This window comes from Nasonia vitripennis, chromosome 2, assembly GCF_009193385.2.
Source record: "Nasonia vitripennis strain AsymCx chromosome 2, Nvit_psr_1.1, whole genome shotgun sequence".
Taxonomy (NCBI): Eukaryota; Metazoa; Arthropoda; class Insecta; order Hymenoptera; family Pteromalidae; genus Nasonia; species Nasonia vitripennis.
Window position 1 is genome coordinate 12,223,253 of NC_045758.1, and position 17,369 is coordinate 12,240,621.

The 17,369-nt window shown below is 41.4% G+C and overlaps 3 protein-coding genes across 4 annotated transcripts; all 3 read right to left on the reverse strand.

The window, feature by feature from the left end:
- Window positions 1-3,184: 3,184 nt before the first annotated feature.
- On the reverse strand, window positions 3,185-6,561 carry LOC103317243 (brachyurin-like). Of its 2 annotated transcripts, none has more exons than XM_031923392.1 (4): window positions 4,806-6,561; window positions 4,279-4,724; window positions 3,877-4,205; window positions 3,185-3,795 (listed from the first exon to the last, which is right to left on the reverse strand). In XM_031923392.1, exons 2-4 carry the CDS (start codon window positions 4,322-4,324, stop codon window positions 3,238-3,240), a joined length of 933 nt encoding a protein of 310 aa, XP_031779252.1. In that variant the 5' UTR covers window positions 4,325-4,724; window positions 4,806-6,561; the 3' UTR covers window positions 3,185-3,237. The 2 variants fall into 2 exon arrangements, with proteins under 2 accessions (XP_031779252.1, XP_008212831.1); XM_008214609.3 differs by having other exon boundaries at window positions 4,279-4,526; window positions 4,624-6,561.
- A 5,863-nt stretch (window positions 6,562-12,424) lies between these two features.
- LOC100123020 (N-lysine methyltransferase KMT5A-B) lies at window positions 12,425-14,331 on the reverse strand. Its single transcript, XM_001606576.5, has 5 exons — window positions 13,894-14,331; window positions 13,586-13,810; window positions 13,245-13,508; window positions 12,983-13,173; window positions 12,425-12,914 (listed from the first exon to the last, which is right to left on the reverse strand). The coding sequence occupies exons 1-5, from the start codon at window positions 14,161-14,163 to the stop codon at window positions 12,704-12,706; spliced, it is 1,161 nt and encodes a 386-aa protein (XP_001606626.1). The 5' UTR covers window positions 14,164-14,331; the 3' UTR covers window positions 12,425-12,703.
- A 629-nt stretch (window positions 14,332-14,960) lies between these two features.
- On the reverse strand, window positions 14,961-17,356 carry LOC100123008 (histone-lysine N-methyltransferase PR-Set7). The gene is made up of 3 exons (XM_001606565.6): window positions 16,775-17,356; window positions 16,471-16,661; window positions 14,961-16,336 (listed from the first exon to the last, which is right to left on the reverse strand). Exons 1-3 carry the CDS (start codon window positions 17,162-17,164, stop codon window positions 16,126-16,128), a joined length of 792 nt encoding a protein of 263 aa, XP_001606615.1. The 5' UTR covers window positions 17,165-17,356; the 3' UTR covers window positions 14,961-16,125.
- Window positions 17,357-17,369: the final 13 nt, after the last annotated feature.

The window sequence follows — 17,369 nt, forward strand, 5'->3', positions numbered from 1 at the left end:
TCCGCGCATCAGTCAGCGGAAAAGGGACAGGGAGAAAGAAGGAAGCCAGTCGAGGATCGAACTGTCCAGGGGCGAGTCCCACGGGTCGTTAAAGCATACCCTTTACTGCGCCGGGGGCATTTACATAAATGCCTCGCTAACTACGTACTATATCTATACAGAAGAGACTGTTCGCGGGGAGATCGGTTTCGAGGAAATCGTTTTTACAGGTCCTCACGATGCAACCCGAGCTGTCGTCCTTTGAAAGCATACTAATTAAATATAATAAAATTGTCAGAGTCGAGCATACATATATACTCGACAGCTCTCTTTAAAAAATTTGTCCACCGCGTGGGCTTACACACCGCCGGCAAAACACTTCACGCGTGCGCGATCGCTATTTCAATTAAGAGCGAGGGCCGCGCAAAAAGCCATACACATGCGCCTTAAAATAACAAAATCGAGAGCTGCGGCGAATTCATACTCCCAGCATATACCTGTTGGAAAGTGCACGCTGTGTGGCGTCACAATGCCAAAAGTGTAACAGTACTGACGTCACTAGGGGGTCGACTGATTTATAGCGCTGGTCGAAGACTTGTTTGCATTTCGGAAAAACAAAAGTGAATGTGTGCTCTCTGGCGAGATATGGGCAATAATCCGCTAATTGCAGGTGAGCCCGAGCGACCGTCGAAATTTACACGCCGATGATAATAGTCGTGAGCGCGGTGTATTATATTTGCCCAACGGAAACGCATAGGATTATTGAGAGAAAAAGAATTATATGTATCATTGTATATACCACAGTGAGAAAGGAAGCTCCTCGTCGGCAGCTCGTAAAGCATCGTATCGCCTCTCTATACAGCAGCAGCGGGCCGATGTGCGCGTTTACATAATTGCAATAAAGAGCTGCGCGCGGAGGAATACGCGAAAAGCGCAGAAAAAAAATGTAAAGCCTCTCTCGCTCTCTCTCTCTCTCTCTCTCTCTCTCTCTCTCTTGCACTCGCGGGAATCCGAAATAAGAAGTCCGCTCTCGGCGGCGCGTCCGTTTCGCAAAGCGAATTATTTATTCGGCATGTGCATCGGGCGCCGCGCATATCGCGACTTACATAAATGCAGCGGCAGCGGCTCACCTATACCCGCTCGCTCGCTGGCTCTCGCAAAATGTAATTAGTTGCAAAACTCTCGAAGATGGGAGAGAAAAGTTGCAGCGCCAGCCTGAAACTCCAGTTTCGCACGTAAGCCGCCGCCGCTGTAGCATCCTCCATTCACCCGATCCTGACGTATATATGTATACATTGGCAAACCGAGTAGTCGGCCCGCTTTATTACACGTTATTATAGGCCGTTGCGCAAAACGTTTCTCTCTCCCGCGCGCGCGCTATAGAGTAGTGGACGCTTAGTATGCTGTCCCTCGTTATTATGATGAACCATAACTCTCGCCTCGACTGGCGATGCTTACATATACTTATATGCCTACTCTCGCGCGGTGCTTTTGTGCGCGAGTATGAGATTTTTCGGATGATTTTTCGCTTTTTATTTACGCGGATTATAACGCACGCCGACGCAGCTCTCGGCGCAATGATACTTATGTGTGTACATTATGCGCTTACACGAGAGAGTATAGGTGTGCGAGGGGCTAATGATTGTGTTTTCCTCGCAGCTGCGACGCTGTCATTACGCAGTTTTAAATATCGGCAGCTCTGATGATAGTCATTCTCGCGATTGAACCATAAAACGGATATAGGTAATAATTACGCTGTCGCGATGGCTATTATATTAATTCGCGCCCATAGTATACGTGAACGGTTTCAAAATTGATTAAGAGTATGTATTCGAATGAGTTTATATCAATATCTTTTTTAAAATAGATTTATTTCAAAACTCCTTTTTTCTGGCGGTGGTACAGACCTACCTAGTTTTGCGTATTTTACCGTCCTCTTGAAGCCCTATGTAGGTTAGATTTCCAAAAAAACGTCCCTGTAGAAACATAGACATAAGCGAGATAGACTGCGTGTGTAGGTTAGCATAAGTGGCACCCTGTTAGAGAAAGACATATATCAATGCTTGGTATATGGAAAGAAGGTATGTTGTCTTTCTCTAATAGGGTGCCACTTTTGCAAACCTACACACGCAGTCTATCTCTCTTATGTCTATGGGTAGAAATGAACCTAACCTAATTTACCAGGGCTGCCAAGGTACCCAAATCGCCCGATAAGTGAGCGCCAGAAATTCCCGATTTTCACGGTCGGATACGAGCCGATGTTTCGACCCTTAGCAGCAACTAGCTATTTTTGCGTACTTTTCCGTCCTCTTTAAGCCTATGTAGGTTAGATTTCCAATGAAACGTGCCAAGGTGCCCAAATCGCCCAGAAACACGCGATTTACAGCCTCAGGTTCGAGCCGATACTTCGCCCCTTAGCAGGAACTGACGGTGGTACAGTCCTTATACGCTTTCGCCAACACTACGACTTAATTGTCGAGTAGCGGCACGCGCTGCTCGCGTAGCTTGAATATACAAAAACGAAGCCCGGGCAATTAAAAATAATCCAAGTTTGAAAAATTTACATCGTACACACGCAGCAGTTCTACTAGCTCATTTAAAAAAGTTGAAGCCGGTGCCGCGAGGCTATTACCAAAATGAGACGCGCGCGCGAGGAGAACCGAAAAGTTGACTGCTGCTGCACATAATGCAATCGGCCAATTAAAGGTCTTTGCTCATTTGCGACGAGCTTGTTTTTTCTGCGCCAGCCCTCGCGCCGAGTGTATGTATCGCGAATTAAAGACCGAAAAGAGACAATAATCCGAATTCAAGTGACATCGTAAAGGCTGCTGCGCTGACGAGACGATCGTCGTTGCGTTTCCCTGCACAAATGGGACACATCACGCGCAGGAACGTGTTTGTCGGCAGATATACTCTTCTTGACTCTCACTCGAGAAAAGTTCGCGCGTCATTGTTTCGAATGTATAACGAGTATTCCGTACAGGAGATCGGATTCTTTTGGGAGGGCTTGGGTTATTTATGGTGTATTTTTCGGATTAATTGCTGGGAGCGTGTTAAACTCCAATCAAGCATTTCAATTGCCGTGTATATTGGGAAATTGAATTATCTCCTGGACTAATGAGATTATATTGCGGATTTTGGAAGGGAGGTGTTAGTGTTCAGGTTTTGAGTCGTCACAAAGGTTGGCATAAAAGGCAATGCCAGATTGAGGTAGAACGAACAAATTTATTTAACAAATACAACAGTTCAAGTGGAATCTCATTGGTATATTATCTGCGGCGGGTACGGGTAAATTGGGTACTGTCCTGGGACGACCTGAGGTTGGAAGGGATCCCACGCTCCTGGAATCTGTGGCTCGAAGGGGTTTCCAGCCGGACGAAGCTGTCCTTGACCCTGCCCAGGCTTGGCATTCATCTGATGCTTAATAAAGTCCAAGAAGCTCGCAACCTTGGTATAGATGTCGGGGATGCCCGTGGCGCATTTTCCGTCTCCTCCGGAAACGACACCGACCAGCTGCTTGTTGTAGACGAGTGGGCCGCCGCTGTCACCGTGGCAAGTACCGTAACCGGGCTGGCTCTTAGCGCAAATGTGAAAACTCGCGATCGTGAACCGAAGAACCGATCGGTAATACCGGTCGCACTCATCCTGAGTGATGACTTCGAAAGTATCCTTCTTCAATACGGGCGAGGTTGGACCACCAGGTATGCTCGAACCGAAACCAGAGATGACGACTTTTGCACCAACGGGAACCACCGTTCCCGCTGAAGGCAGAGCGATAATTTTGACATTGGCCGACTCGGTGACCGGAGTTTTCAGCTGAAAGTGGCAATGTTGATATAGCTGAAGTTCAGTATTTAATGTTATTGCGATATAATTGACCATTATTATGATTCTTACAGTAAGGACGCCAATATCGTTGGGAATGAAAGTACTTCCGAAAGAAGGATGGTTGTATTGGCGATGGTAAGCTGCTCTTACGACCCTGTGACTTTGACCGTAACGTAGTCTGACCGATCCAACTTCAACCACTACCCTTTGGCCTAGGGCATAAGGAACGTTGGTCATAGGCTGGACACAGTGAGCGGCGGTCAGCACGTGTGTTTTACTGATCAAAGCGCCTCCGCAGTGGAATTTTCTATCGAGAAAAATTGCGACCTGGTAAGGGAATTCTCCGGGACTCGCTGTTTGAGCGAGTTTGGATAATCTGGCCTTTTTGGCCTCTGTAGCTATACGTAAGATTGAAAAAAAGGATTAAAGTTAAAAAATGTTCGTAGGTCAAATGAAATATTAAGAACTTACCCAATGCTACGAGGCAAAGGAGAAAAATCTTCCCAATGGTTTTCATGGTCCCACAAGTTGGATGAGACTCGAGCAAACGATGACTGCATGATCAAGCCAAGCTTCTCGATCCTTATATATTCGAGTAGCATTCTCATATTATTAATCTTGCTGCACACGATGAAAAGAAGAGATAACCCTTCGCGGAATTCTCGTTGAAGCTCCAAAAAGTCCATACAAAACGAACTCATCCTACGTATAGAGTTGCGCTTCACAACAATTGTCACATTAGCGTATTTACTTAATATACTATAAAGAACGTAAAAACTAGTTCATTTCAACGCTTGACATCAATGGAAACTGTACCTATTACGTTGTCAACGGCGCAGGTAATAACCGTCATACAGGCACATTATCAAATTGCTAAGCCCAAACAATACAGAGCCGATCGACTAAATTGACGCAGTCTAGTGAGTCCAATATTTTTATTCAAATTGACATCAATTGCACGATATGACGGAAAGAGATCACTTCTTTTCTTAACTTACCTCGCCTCGAAAGTTTGCTTTCGAGCCTGTCGAGGGGCTATTGTGTATCCCACAATGACAAAGCCCGATTTCCTCGAAGCCATTTGTGATGCATCACTCGCCGCCGTTTGATACCCACTGAGCTGCGATAAATTTGGTTGAATGGGATGAGAGAGCGGCTTCTGAGCCCTAAAGGGTGAACGATCGGCGTCCGAACGGTGCGATTATAGAGTGAATCGGGTTATTCTGCATAAGTGATTTAAATTAAGCATTTAAATTGCCTTGTTGGGAAACTGACTTATATATACATATATATCTCTCGACTCTAATGAGATTATTTAGGATTTTTAGGACCACCGAGATATTAACACCGCGTATATGGTAGCGGCGATTAATATCACATTTTTCAACCGTATCATAATACGCAATTATATAACAATTAGTCCGTGTCTTATAAGCGCGTATTATTATTATCCTTAATAACGGCATTAAAGATGCAATCGCCGGCGTGTGTTTGTTTAATTTATTACGACAGGAAAAAAATGTTATCCGCATTATCTTTTCTCATAAATATAACAAGAGGAAAAAGATGCATACACAACGCCGCATACTTAAAACGAAAGTAAAAAGTTTTCGGTTTCGCTTGATCTTTTTTTCAGCTCATTAAAAAAAAGCTCTGGTCCAGCGCCGCGTATCTAGATTGATTGTCTGGATCTCGAATTACGAGATAAGATCAATCAATATCAGAGAGTAAAGGGCCCAGGACACTGCGGATGACTTTCGCCTTCGCGTGTATATAATTAATTTAACACGATCGAGCCGCGAAAATTGTTCTCGCATGCCCGATAATTAATCGCAGTCAGTAACAATCCTGTTTACTCGTCGGCAACATTACAATACGGTTGTAAGTACGGGAAAAAAAGGTGAACGTTATAACATCGCGAATCGAGTTCTGTACGCGCGAGATACGATCTGGACCATATCTCGCAATAAGAATATTAATACACACACACGCCCGAAATAATATTTTCCTCCGAAGCAGCAGTCATTAACATAAAAATATCCATTTCGACTTTCTTCGTATTACATCCTTACGTAAGTCCGGCGCGCGCGCGCGAGATACGTCTGCTCTACAAGCTTCCGCTCGAAAAGCAACGAGAGTAGCACACAGGTGCGCTGCCGAAGATAATAAGAAGCGAAGCTCATATTATATTAGCTACTGCTGCAGCAGCGGCACTAGTGTAGCGCCCGAGGATAAGGATCGAAAAACCCGCGTCGCGTTCCCTAACGATCCTCCAAATCGAGTCGGACTACTCGGTCACGTTACGACATTGACAATTTGTCAATCTCGAGTCTACAGCCAAGCTATCCTCGATGAAAGTGAGATCCGGCCGTGCGTTAAACTAGCCTCCGAACTGGATCATCCGGAATGTCACTTAACTCCGCGAGTGATCGTCGCTCCTTTTTCTCCGATGTCTTAGAGAGCTGTGTGTAGTTATATAGCGGCGGAGCTGCTTAATGTATTAATTTCTGCGGCACTTAACTGGCCGTCCAGTTGAGACGACACGCCGATGAAATTTTAAACGACAAGTCATACGTGCGAGTGGCCCGAAAATCAATTTTCTCCGCGAGAGACGTATACGTCGGGGCCTAATTAGACGATAATTTCAGGCTCTTGTGCGTGCACTCACGTGATACCTATATAAAAACCGATGCCAATTCATTGGCACGTAGCTTCCTCCAACTAAATTTATAGTTCCAATAGATAAAATATTATTTAAATATACAATGTTAATACTTTTTAAATATTTTCAATCTTGATTATTTTGCTGAAGAAGCAATTACAAAATAATACAAAATATTGTGGATCTGAATAAGTTGGAATTGAGTACAGGGCAACTACAAAAGAAAAGTTTTATTTATATTTCAATTGTATTATTAATATTTTACGATATGTCAATGTTTGTGATTAATATGTTGCGTCAAATATCTCTTAGACGTAAATTTTCGATCAGAAATGGTACAAACTGAACCATAAATAGCAACGTGCCGTTTCATTGATCCACTCCTTATATATTTTTTACACTTTTCGCACCTCATCCTTTTAGAAGAGTGCACACTGCGTTTAAGCAAGCCACCTGCGCAAATATTGGCAGTACTCATGTACTATATGTCATACTGATGTGTGTATATATCATTTTGACATAAATTAATAGGGAGGGACTTTAACGACGTGCAACGACACCCCTATAAGAGGAAGAAAAAGTTTTAAGAAAAATCAGTTTTTACATTTTAGCTCTTTACTTGAGAACCGATCGACGAAATCGTTTAAAATTTTAGCAGCCAATAGCTTTTTTATGGTTAATCACCCAATCAAATTTTGAAGCATTTGACTGCATTGTTTTAGAGATATGAGGAATCAAAAAATTTAAAAAAAAAAATTGAAACCTTGATATCTTAAGAACCATAGGGGTTTGAAAGCTGCGCAATGAACTTAACCAAGACACATAAAATATCTACTTTTTCCCAAAATCTCAAGTCCAATAAAGCCTTTTTACTTCCATAATCGAGGCACAAAAAAAACTCATTTTTTTCAGTTTTCGATTTTTTACTGAAAAAATAAGTAGTCACGTGAGCCATCGACATGATTTTTTTCGTGAGGTTATGATGTTTAGTTTCAGAGATATGAATTTAAAAAAAAATCACCTTTTTCATTTTATCTGCCGAACAAAGCGCTCGATCCCGAGGGCCAAACGGGGAAAAGTAGGTAATTTTATTCTCTTTTAAATGCATATTAGCTGAATTGTTTGTTACGATGGGATGATTGAAAAAACACAAAATAGTGTTTTTCAAAAATAAAAATTGGCCATAAAAAAAATAGTTAGAAAAATAAAAAATAAATGTTTTTCCAGAATTCAGAATCCAAAAAATACATGCATGTCAAATTTTATTGATATTGACCGAGTAGTTCCAGAAATATTACTGTATACACCCACATACACACACACACGTCCATACGAACATGTTCTAAAAACACGTGATTCGAACTTCTAACACACCAAAAAGTATTTTCTAGAAGGTTTGACGAAACTACAAATTTTACTATTACAATGCTTCCTCTAGGAGGAAGCAAAAGTATTATACTCGCGACGTTTGACGAGTTTTTTCAGCTTTGAAATTCGTTTCCACCTATATACATCGTGAGCAGAGGATAATAAACGGCCGATCGTTATACAATTCGTTGGCGACGGCTGTATTGAACAAAGAAGTATATTTATTGCTGTTGGCGGATATAAAAAAGCGAGAAAAAACTCGGCCAACGTTTGCAGTTCGCGGAGTAATTACTAGGAAATGCCGCGCAAGAGAGCAACTGTCGTCGACTTTTCGACGCGTAAGAAACAAACAAACGAATCTCATCTATCGCTCATACTCTCTCTGTGATTGAAAAGATTCTATCGCCGCGTGTATACGACAGGCCGCAATAGAGATTTAATAAGGATCTCCGGCATTCCTATCACACGCGGCCCACTCGTCGAAGACTTTGTTCCACTTCCACGGTTAAAAAGAAAAATAACACCATCGAAATCGCGAGAGCTTTGTCAGGCATGACAATGATATTTAGATTACTTCCTTATCCGCTCGCCGGATCTCCGTATCCCATAACGACACATACGCTCACGCGTCATCCTTTCAATCTCCCACACACACATACCCATTTTTAATACACGTCGAGAGGAGAGCGAATCTCGTCTATCATCGCGTCGTTCTCTCTCTCTCTCTCTCTCTCTCTCTCTCGGCTTCTTTTTTGACACGTATACGGATTGGCAAGCGCGCGATTGCCTCAGCCTACGGCTAGTATCGCGCACTCGCGTATGTGTGTATATCTATATACGTCCATTAAACGCTCGGATTAGGCAACGGTGGCTGCAGCAGCACGACGTATGTGTAGCTGTGTGTGCCGCGACTGTCAGCCGCGCGAAAATAGGACGTGTATACGCGGATTGCTCGGAAACTCGCTCCAATTAATTGTACAAGCTTAGCGCGCAAGCGGCCTGAAAATGACATTTAAAGGAGGCTAATCGGGCCCTTTTTTACCTTCCACACATCACAGATAGGCTGTACGTGTGTGTTTATCGGTAAATAATCGCATTGGAAGTGAGAAAGAGCCGAGTAGGAGTTTACACATGTCAGCCGTAATGCGAGTCTCTATGGAGCTCCTTGCAAAATTATTATTTTTCTCACGATTGTCCCGCGAAATTCAACTTTCGATCGAGAGACGTGTGTACAGGTCTCATTACGTTTTTTTTTCTCTTCATTTTTCTATCCTGTACTGTATAGATTAAGTAATGTAGGCGGGATATAGATAATTGAAAGGGGGCACGTCGACGAGGGGAAAAAAATTTACCGGCGATGACTGAAACGGTGCATTGGCTTATATATACTGTCTTTCAATTATCGCGACTTTTTCTCTCTCTCTCTCTCTCTCTCTCTCTCTCTGTTCGAGTCAGCAACGCTTTTAAAGAGAACTCGCGTGTGCGCGATTATAACCCTGCGCGTTGAGAGTTATTCACTTTCGTTCTTAAATGCAAGGCGTCTCTCGTTTACAAACTCAGGACTCGATCGCATCTCCGCGGCCGCGCGAGGATTAAACCGGTAGCCGCAAAGTTCAAAAAGTTCAAGCTCTGTGTATTATATGGATAAACTTTGAATGGGGATCGACCACTGACCAGTATACTTACATTCTTTCCTCGTATAATCAATTTTGCGCGTCAGAAAAGAGGATCATACGCACAGCGCGTGTTGAACAAACCGCCATTGTTCGGTCGCGAATATAATTGATTTAAATCTTGAAAGCTCCTCAAGAGGTAGTGCGCGCTCCGAAAAACGAATTATAACAGAACCGCAAAATGAGTGTGTTTACCAGACGAGCAAAAAAAGCCCAAAGAGAGCCTGTATAATAAAGGTCCCCGATTAAAAACGACTTTCGAATACACGCGCGCAGCCAGGTACAAACAAGCATATCGTTATATAACTTTTCGCTCCTATTGATTTCGTTATAAATACACAACGAAATCTTCTTCCGTTTTCCGAAAAACATAACGAGCGCGCGCATATAGTTCGGTGCAGCGAAAAAACAAAAAGCGACCGGTTGCAATGCGCTACTATACCTACGTCGTTATCGATGTCAAGGCGAAAGAACGGCGGCGATGAAAACGTTAACCGCGTGCGATCTCCAGTCTAGATGAGCAGCAGCAGCAGCAGCCGCTCTCGGATTCGACTTTCGATTACAACAGCGGCGAACGTTCTCTTCGCCGCGGCGGAGAGTTACTTACTTACACTTACTCGCGTCGAAAGGTAATCTACATTTTTATGAAAGAGAGGCTACTATCCCGTGCATTTTTGCCTTCGGAGCTTTGGGGTCGAGCGCGAAAACTGCTGCTGCTTCGTGGAGAGGAGAGTATTTATATTTATATTTTTGTGCACGAATTAGAATAATCGCGATTCAGATGATGCGGTAATAAAAGGCTGTGCAACACGTAATGCCTCTCGCGATGATAAAACAAGGCTTTATGCAACGTCCGAAAATATAATATAATAGATAAGAATAAGGGGAATCGGAATCGGTAAAAAATCGATTTAAATAAGAGACCGATTTTGTACGAAGAAGAACGTGTCGCTCTCGGTCAAGAGAGTCCTGCACGCGCGCGGAAGCGATAGTTAATTGACTTTTTATCTCGTCGCATCGCGCGCATACGTGCGCGCTTGCGCAACGCCGATTTTAGCCCGCGGAGAAATTCGCGTGCGTTATATATGTATACAAACTCGTGTGTGTCCGAGTGACACGCCGCGAGACAAAGAGTCCGATCACGCGAGAAAGCTGTCCGCATACGGTTATTCTAAACGCATAATGGGATATTCGATAATCGACACACACACACACACGCAAAGCTATTTCCTCGAAAAAGCTGCAGCAGTTACATTAATTCAGACGGAAACGATCGGCATATCCGATAAGGGAAGCGCATTAATTGCAATTCATCGTGTGGTCTCTCGCGCAAAGCGATAAATCAGTTCCGCCGCGTCGAAATCAATTAAACAATGCGCCCGGAGAGTGACACGCGGCATAATACGCCCTAATGGTTGCAATGCACGCGGGGAAAAGTTCCAGTCCGGTAGATAAGTGGCGAACAATGTTGTATTCGGCTTCAATTATATCGCCGCGTCGTTATACGCTCGATGGCTCACTCCGACTCCTCGCTGTGTGTATGATTTATAAATACGTTGTAATAACGCGCGTTGATCCAATTTATTATACATATAATAAACACCGGAGTATTATACAAGGTCAAGAAAAAGAAAGGCAAATAAATAAAACCTCGCACTCTCTTTCTCGCACCAGGTGCTAATTGCGAGTTTCCAATTACCCGCGAGCTCTCCGCACGGGGTATACCTGCCGATCGCAATCGATTTTATACTTACGACTTCATTCGCTCGCGCCGCCTTTTTCGGACTCCTGTCGCGCATCTTATCCTCCTCGCCATCAGCTCCGCTCGATATATATATATATATATATATATATATTCTAGCTCGCACGCACACGCGTGTTGCGTAACGCCCGAGTATATAGAGGGTATAACACTATAGGATCGAGCCGATTCTCTCGTTTCTTTCTTCTTTGTTTTTTGCTTTGCTTTTCGCCGAAAACCCGTGTAATACACGCGCAGTACATCTCGTCGGAAAGAGCTGTAATGACGCGAAAGAAAGCATGCCCGCGCGCTTGTTTATGCAAATTGCTCGAGTTCGTTTTTGCCCCGCGCGAGCGCAAAGTGCGAGATCTATCGAGAGCTTTACACGTGTTGTGTAACGCGCGTGTGTATTGCTACTGCACACGCTCGTGTTTCGGACATATATTGGAGCATTTGTAACTCGCGCGCGATCTTGATGAATGCATTATATAGGGCTGTGGTAATGTAGTGCGTGCGGTGTCGCTGACTTTTCAATTCGCCGACGATGTTTCGATTGGCTTTGCGTCTGAAAATAACGAATGTCCGTTTTAATTGAAATGAATATGGTTTCATATAATAATGTGTACCGAAGGAAAAGAACGATAAATTTGTGCTAAAATGTTTGGTTTACAGCTGGCAGTAAAAGGTATAATTGCGTATAGATTTATATGGACACTAAAACACCGGCACGACGATGCCAATATTGTATAACTGCGCGCGAGTGTTTATTTCTCGTGATTCAATGATCGAAGAAAGTATTACGAGAGCTTCAGGGCCAATGGAAGACGGAATCGTTCGGTTAGTAGTTACAGGGGTGTAAATCGTATACTTTATACGCAAATTGAGATGTAAAACTAGCTATATCTATCTAAAACGCTAGGTTGTGATATGGAGGAAAAAAACAATTTCTCGAGTGTAGCGTTACATCGCAGTGTAAGTGCAGCTTGGACATATTCCATTTCTCCCATTTCATTGCAAAACTTGGATGGTGTTTCGTTACCTTGCTTTCGCGCACCTACGTTGGATAACGTCGGCGGGAAGCTTACGCGGGTTTTTTCCACGCGACAACGAGAAGCAAGCTCTTTTTTACATCAACGATATAGAAAGTTGAGATAGGGAAGTAAAAAATATTTCTTTCGGATTTTAGATCCTTCGTGTTTCTTTTCTTCTTTTTGTACAATAACTTCACTTTACCATGATTGTGAATTTATGTAAAACTAACGATATTTTACCGGTATCATATTGTACAGTCCTTGTCTAGACAATACTAAAATATTTTACAAAATCATGCTAAACCTTGACGATGTTATAGTGGAGTAAATTATGGTAAATGCGTAAAAAAATCAACTTCTTAAGTACAAATTCAAGTTAAGCCTAGTCAGTCATAAATAAAAATAACTAAAAAAAATGTATTTATAAGGTGAGCCAAGGATGATGCTTGACAGATTCCTTACTTCTATCTCCGTAATCATACAGTAATTCAATACCCGCAGGTATGTCTGTCTTGGCAAAGAGAACTAGATGTGGAGTTTGATCAATCTCGATAACCTTCGATACCAAATTGCCTTTTCGCGAGTGATTTACCAGTCTTCCTAATTTACCAGATTCTTTTGTAGCATCAATACTAAAAAATTTGTGACAAGTGTTAAAAACTAATAAATTTATGATGAATTTTAATTATGTTAAACTTACCAATATTGCATATTTTTGAATTTGAAGTAATACATGTAACAGCCAATATTTTTATTTCTGGCATACTTTGCCTCTCTTATTCTAGCGGTAGCACCATCAATGAGATCACCTATATATTCCACAACAAAATCTCCTTTAAAAAAGTCCTTTGTTGTAACAACACCTCGTCCTTTTCCTTCAATGTCTATGACCTAAAAGAAAAAATTAGGTATATCAAGTAACAACATTCCATTCTTTATTCTCATTAGTAAAGAAAGCATACCTCCAATCCATCTTCTAGTTCCTTTAGAATTTTATTTTCTAAATTCCTCTGCTTTTCATCGAGAATGTTCTTTTTATAATTTCTCTCACTTCTGCGAACTTGGTAGTATTCAGTGAGTTTGTGGTTAGTCGACTCAGTGCTATTAAGTCTAGCCTTGCGCTGTCTTAATCTTCTCTTTGAACTCTTGGAAGGAGTTCCGCTCAATGATGGTTGTTTAGGACTCAAAATAGAACTTGGTTTTGTCGTATCCTGGTGATCTTTAGTCTGTTTATTATTCAAGATTTAATAAAAAAATACTTCAGAAATAATCAAGATGTTTAATATATAAAAAGAAACTTCACTTCTTTTTGCTCCAAATCTTGTTTATCATGCACATCCCTGTCTCCGCTATCGTCAAGTTTAAGGCCCAAAAAGTATTCCGTAACTTTGTGGTTTGGAGAAAACACTTTATGCTTGTTAGAATTGGTCGCTTGATTTTCCTTGTTTACGTGTGTTTCACCACTAGCAGTTGAAGACAAATGCCAGTTCTCATAGTCATCCAAGGACTTGTATCTATTTGTATGTCCCTGAACAAAAAGTACATTTGATTCTACGGTAACAATAAGTTAACGATAAAGCAGGGGATGATGTAAACTAGATTTAAACCTACCTTTTGTTCATCTTTTTTCGTTACTACGTGCTCCTTTTTATCCAAATTAATTTTTTTCTTACTTCTCCTCGTAACTCGCTTGTTAGAAACATTATTTTTCTCAGCTTCCTCATCATTGACAATCACTCGACCTTCAGGCTTCTTTCTCGGACTGCAGCTGCTATCAGTCGTTCGTTTTACTGGTGATGATTCCGTATCGGCAGAAGTTTTCGTAGATGTTTTATTTTCCTCAGGTAGATTACTTTCGAGGAAAACTTGTGCGTTTGCCATATTGATATGGTTCTGTCAGCTTTTATATTTAAAAACGTATTTAAAGGTGCATTCGTTAAAGGTTAGGATCAAATTCAAACGCTCAACAAGTAAACAAAAAGACGCTATAGATATATTGCTATGTGTTTGTGCTGTCGATGTGGACACCAATATCCCGCTATATTTCTTAAAATTAAAGCGCATGCGCCGAGTGGATAGTCATCATGGCCGCGGTCGGTGCGTTGATGGCGCCTTTACGAACGCAAATATGCTGCGACGCGGGATCTTTGAATATTCAAACGAGCATAGGAATGCAGATCGTCGGATCTTACTTGATTTAGTAATACCCAAAGCTTAGAATACGACTTGACTGTATGACGTTTCGAAGTTGTGACCTTCAGCTTGATCCAGCATATAAGAAGAAGCTGAGCTTCGCCTATATATACCTAATTAAGGTATACACTAAGTAACTCCGAAAAGACGCACTAGGAATGCACTGCAGTCATCTCTGCATGTTTACGTATATGGCAGTAGCTGGACGTACCACCTGCCGATTTTAATTTAAAAATAAAAGACTTGGGAAAAAATAATAGCAGGCCAGGTTTTTATATAAAACAATGATACATTTCTAAAATTTTAAAAAGCTTGAATAATTTTATTTCATACTATTACTTTTTTTACATGTAAAATGACATTTTTTAACATATCTGTAATTTCTTGTTTTATAAGTACATTGATTAACGTAAACTATTGGAGAATTTACTCTTTTTAAATGATATTCACTGGTTATGTGTCTTTAAATTAACCAAGAACGTGAGTTTTTGATTCTTAAAAATACCTTTTGTGGTTATTTTTATTATATTTAAAATAAAATATTGTATCCATCTTTAAAAATTTTCATTCAAATAAAAATTATGTATACTTCATAAAATTTGTCTGTTTTAAAGGAAAGCTGTTGATGCTACACATACATCAACCATTAAGGTAAATTAACCTTTTGTACTTGATAATTTAGTTTGTAGAAAAAAAATAGCTTCATCCTGTTTAAATTTTCCTACGATAAACTTGTTTTACAATAATCATATAGGCAGTATTTGCACTTATGCATAAAATAGAAGACAAAATAATTTTTTTGACAATAAATAATTGTTAAACTGTAAGCTAAGCATAAACAATTGCGATGCATTAAAAATATGAATTAAATGTGAGAAAACAGATACTATTATGTTAAATATACTTGTGATGTACACTACAACAAGTTGATTGAATGTATAAATCATATGCAATTGAATAAATATTATTCTTTATAATGCAATTATCCATATTGGCAATTATATTGGCAAATAAATATAATTTAATTTTGTACTGATTTGTGATGTCGAAATTCAGTAAGTTCATTTACCTCTAATTGCTTCAAATATATTAAATACATAAGCTATCGAATTGATTGATCTTAAACCTTGCACAGATTATAGCTAGAATATTATGCAAGAATTTCAGCACTACCAATAGTATAATGATTTCAACATACAAACATTTTGTTTCTTTATTTTCTAGCTACTTGAGTGACAAAACTGATAACATATATAGTGCATAAAATATGTTATGCAAAATAGCATCTAGTAATACCTCTCGAAACATATATGTGATGAACGTGCAATAAGAAATATGATTATAATAATATAGAAGTACCCCTTGTTAACCAGCATTATCAATCAAGCAACTTTCGACAACATACAACATACGCAGTCATGTCGCATTAATAACAATTCCATTTACACCTGACATTACACGGGTAAAGATCACGATGAAAAATACCGTGATTCTGGCAGTCGCGATACAAATATTTGAAACTCGAGTTAGCTCAAAACGCAAAATTTATATATGAATGCATTAAAATCATGATCAATTAAAATAAAAATTACAAATATTCAAATTGGAGCTATAATACATTTTAAAAATCTATCAGTCATAATTTTGTAACTACGAAGCTAGCCATGGATGATTTAGAATAGATTCCCGACTCCTATCCCCGTAATCGTAAGAAACCTCTACGCCAGCAGGGATATCTTCCTTGGCTATCAACACAAGATGTGGTATAGATCCTATTTCGACGATCCTTGTCGCCAAATTTCCATTTCTCGAATGGTTAACTAACCTTCCAAGCTTCTCAGACTCTGCTGTAGCATCAACACTGCAAATCAAACGACAGGGAGTTAGAATAAAATTGCTGCCCATCTCTGATATGAAACAATATTCACATGGCAACATGTGCTTCCTATCACGCAGGCATTATGTAATCCAAGTTATACTGAGATATTCGCATACCAATACTGTTGATTCCTGTGCTGAAAGTAATACATGTAGCAGCCAGCGTTTTGATCTTTGGCATACTTGGCCTCTCTCTTCTTCGCTGTCATTTGATCTATGAGCTCTCCAATATACTCAACCACGTACTCTCCCTTGACAAAATCTCTGGTCGTGACCACTCCTCGTCCTTTGCCAGGAAAGTGCCTCACCTACATTCCAAAAGATTACATTTATCACACAAACTCTAAGGACCAGGCGTTGCCCCCCGAATGTCCTAACAGAAAAACAGGCATCGGTCGTGATAGAACCCTGGGTGCCTCACCTGCAGTCCATCCTCGACGCCACAGAGGACTTTGTTCTCGAGGTCGCGCTGCCTCTCCTCGAGTACGGCCTTCTTGCACTTTCTGACGCTCCGTCTCACGGGAAAGTACTCGGTGAGCTTGTGATTGTCCGTGATGATCTTGGGGCTGACGATCGGCGCTCGGGCAAGTGCGAGATTGCTCTGCTTCCTGACTCGTGGTCCAGGCAGCTTGATCAACTTGTCGGGCTGGTCCTTCCTGTCGTCGGCGGCGACGCCGCGTCGCTTATTGCCGTTTCGTAGCAGCTCCTCCTCCTCTGCACTCGGCATGTTGATGCGGTGCGGCGTCGCCGAGCTGCGAATCGCCGCGTCGTCGAGGCCCTCCAAAGGCTCCGGGCAATTCTTCACCAGCATCCTCGAGCCGACGAGCGATGCAGCACCAGGATATACGCGACTCTCGGTGGACAAGGCAACTCGCGACGTTCGCTTGTGGTGTTATATATACGCGCACTATACTATATACACACGCGGAGCGGACGATCAGCTTGCTCGCTGCCTCTCCTTCTTTACGCACAGTGCACACTGCTGGCCTGTGCTGCCTCCACCTCCTCTCCTGCCT

Coding starts and splice junctions, on each gene's coding strand:
- LOC103317243 (XM_031923392.1), bottom strand. CDS start 4,324: ATGAAAACCATTGGGAAGATTTTTCTCCTTTGCCTCGTAGCATTGG. Junction 4,206..4,278: donor CCTTTGCCTCGTAGCATTGG/GTAAGTTCTTAA, acceptor TCTTACGTATAG/CTACAGAGGCCAAAAAGGCC. Junction 3,796..3,876: donor ACGATATTGGCGTCCTTACT/GTAAGAATCATA, acceptor TGCCACTTTCAG/CTGAAAACTCCGGTCACCGA.
- LOC100123020 (XM_001606576.5), bottom strand. CDS start 14,163: ATGGCAAACGCACAAGTTTTCCTCGAAAGTAATCTACCTGAGGAAAAT. Junction 13,174..13,244: donor AACTAGAAGATGGATTGGAG/GTATGCTTTCTT, acceptor TTTTTCTTTTAG/GTCATAGACATTGAAGGAAA. Junction 12,915..12,982: donor TTCAAAAATATGCAATATTG/GTAAGTTTAACA, acceptor CAAATTTTTTAG/TATTGATGCTACAAAAGAAT.
- LOC100123008 (XM_001606565.6), bottom strand. CDS start 17,164: ATGCTGGTGAAGAATTGCCCGGAGCCTTTGGAGGGCCTCGACGACGCG. Junction 16,662..16,774: donor GCGTCGAGGATGGACTGCAG/GTGAGGCACCCA, acceptor TTTGGAATGTAG/GTGAGGCACTTTCCTGGCAA. Junction 16,337..16,470: donor CACAGGAATCAACAGTATTG/GTATGCGAATAT, acceptor TTTGATTTGCAG/TGTTGATGCTACAGCAGAGT.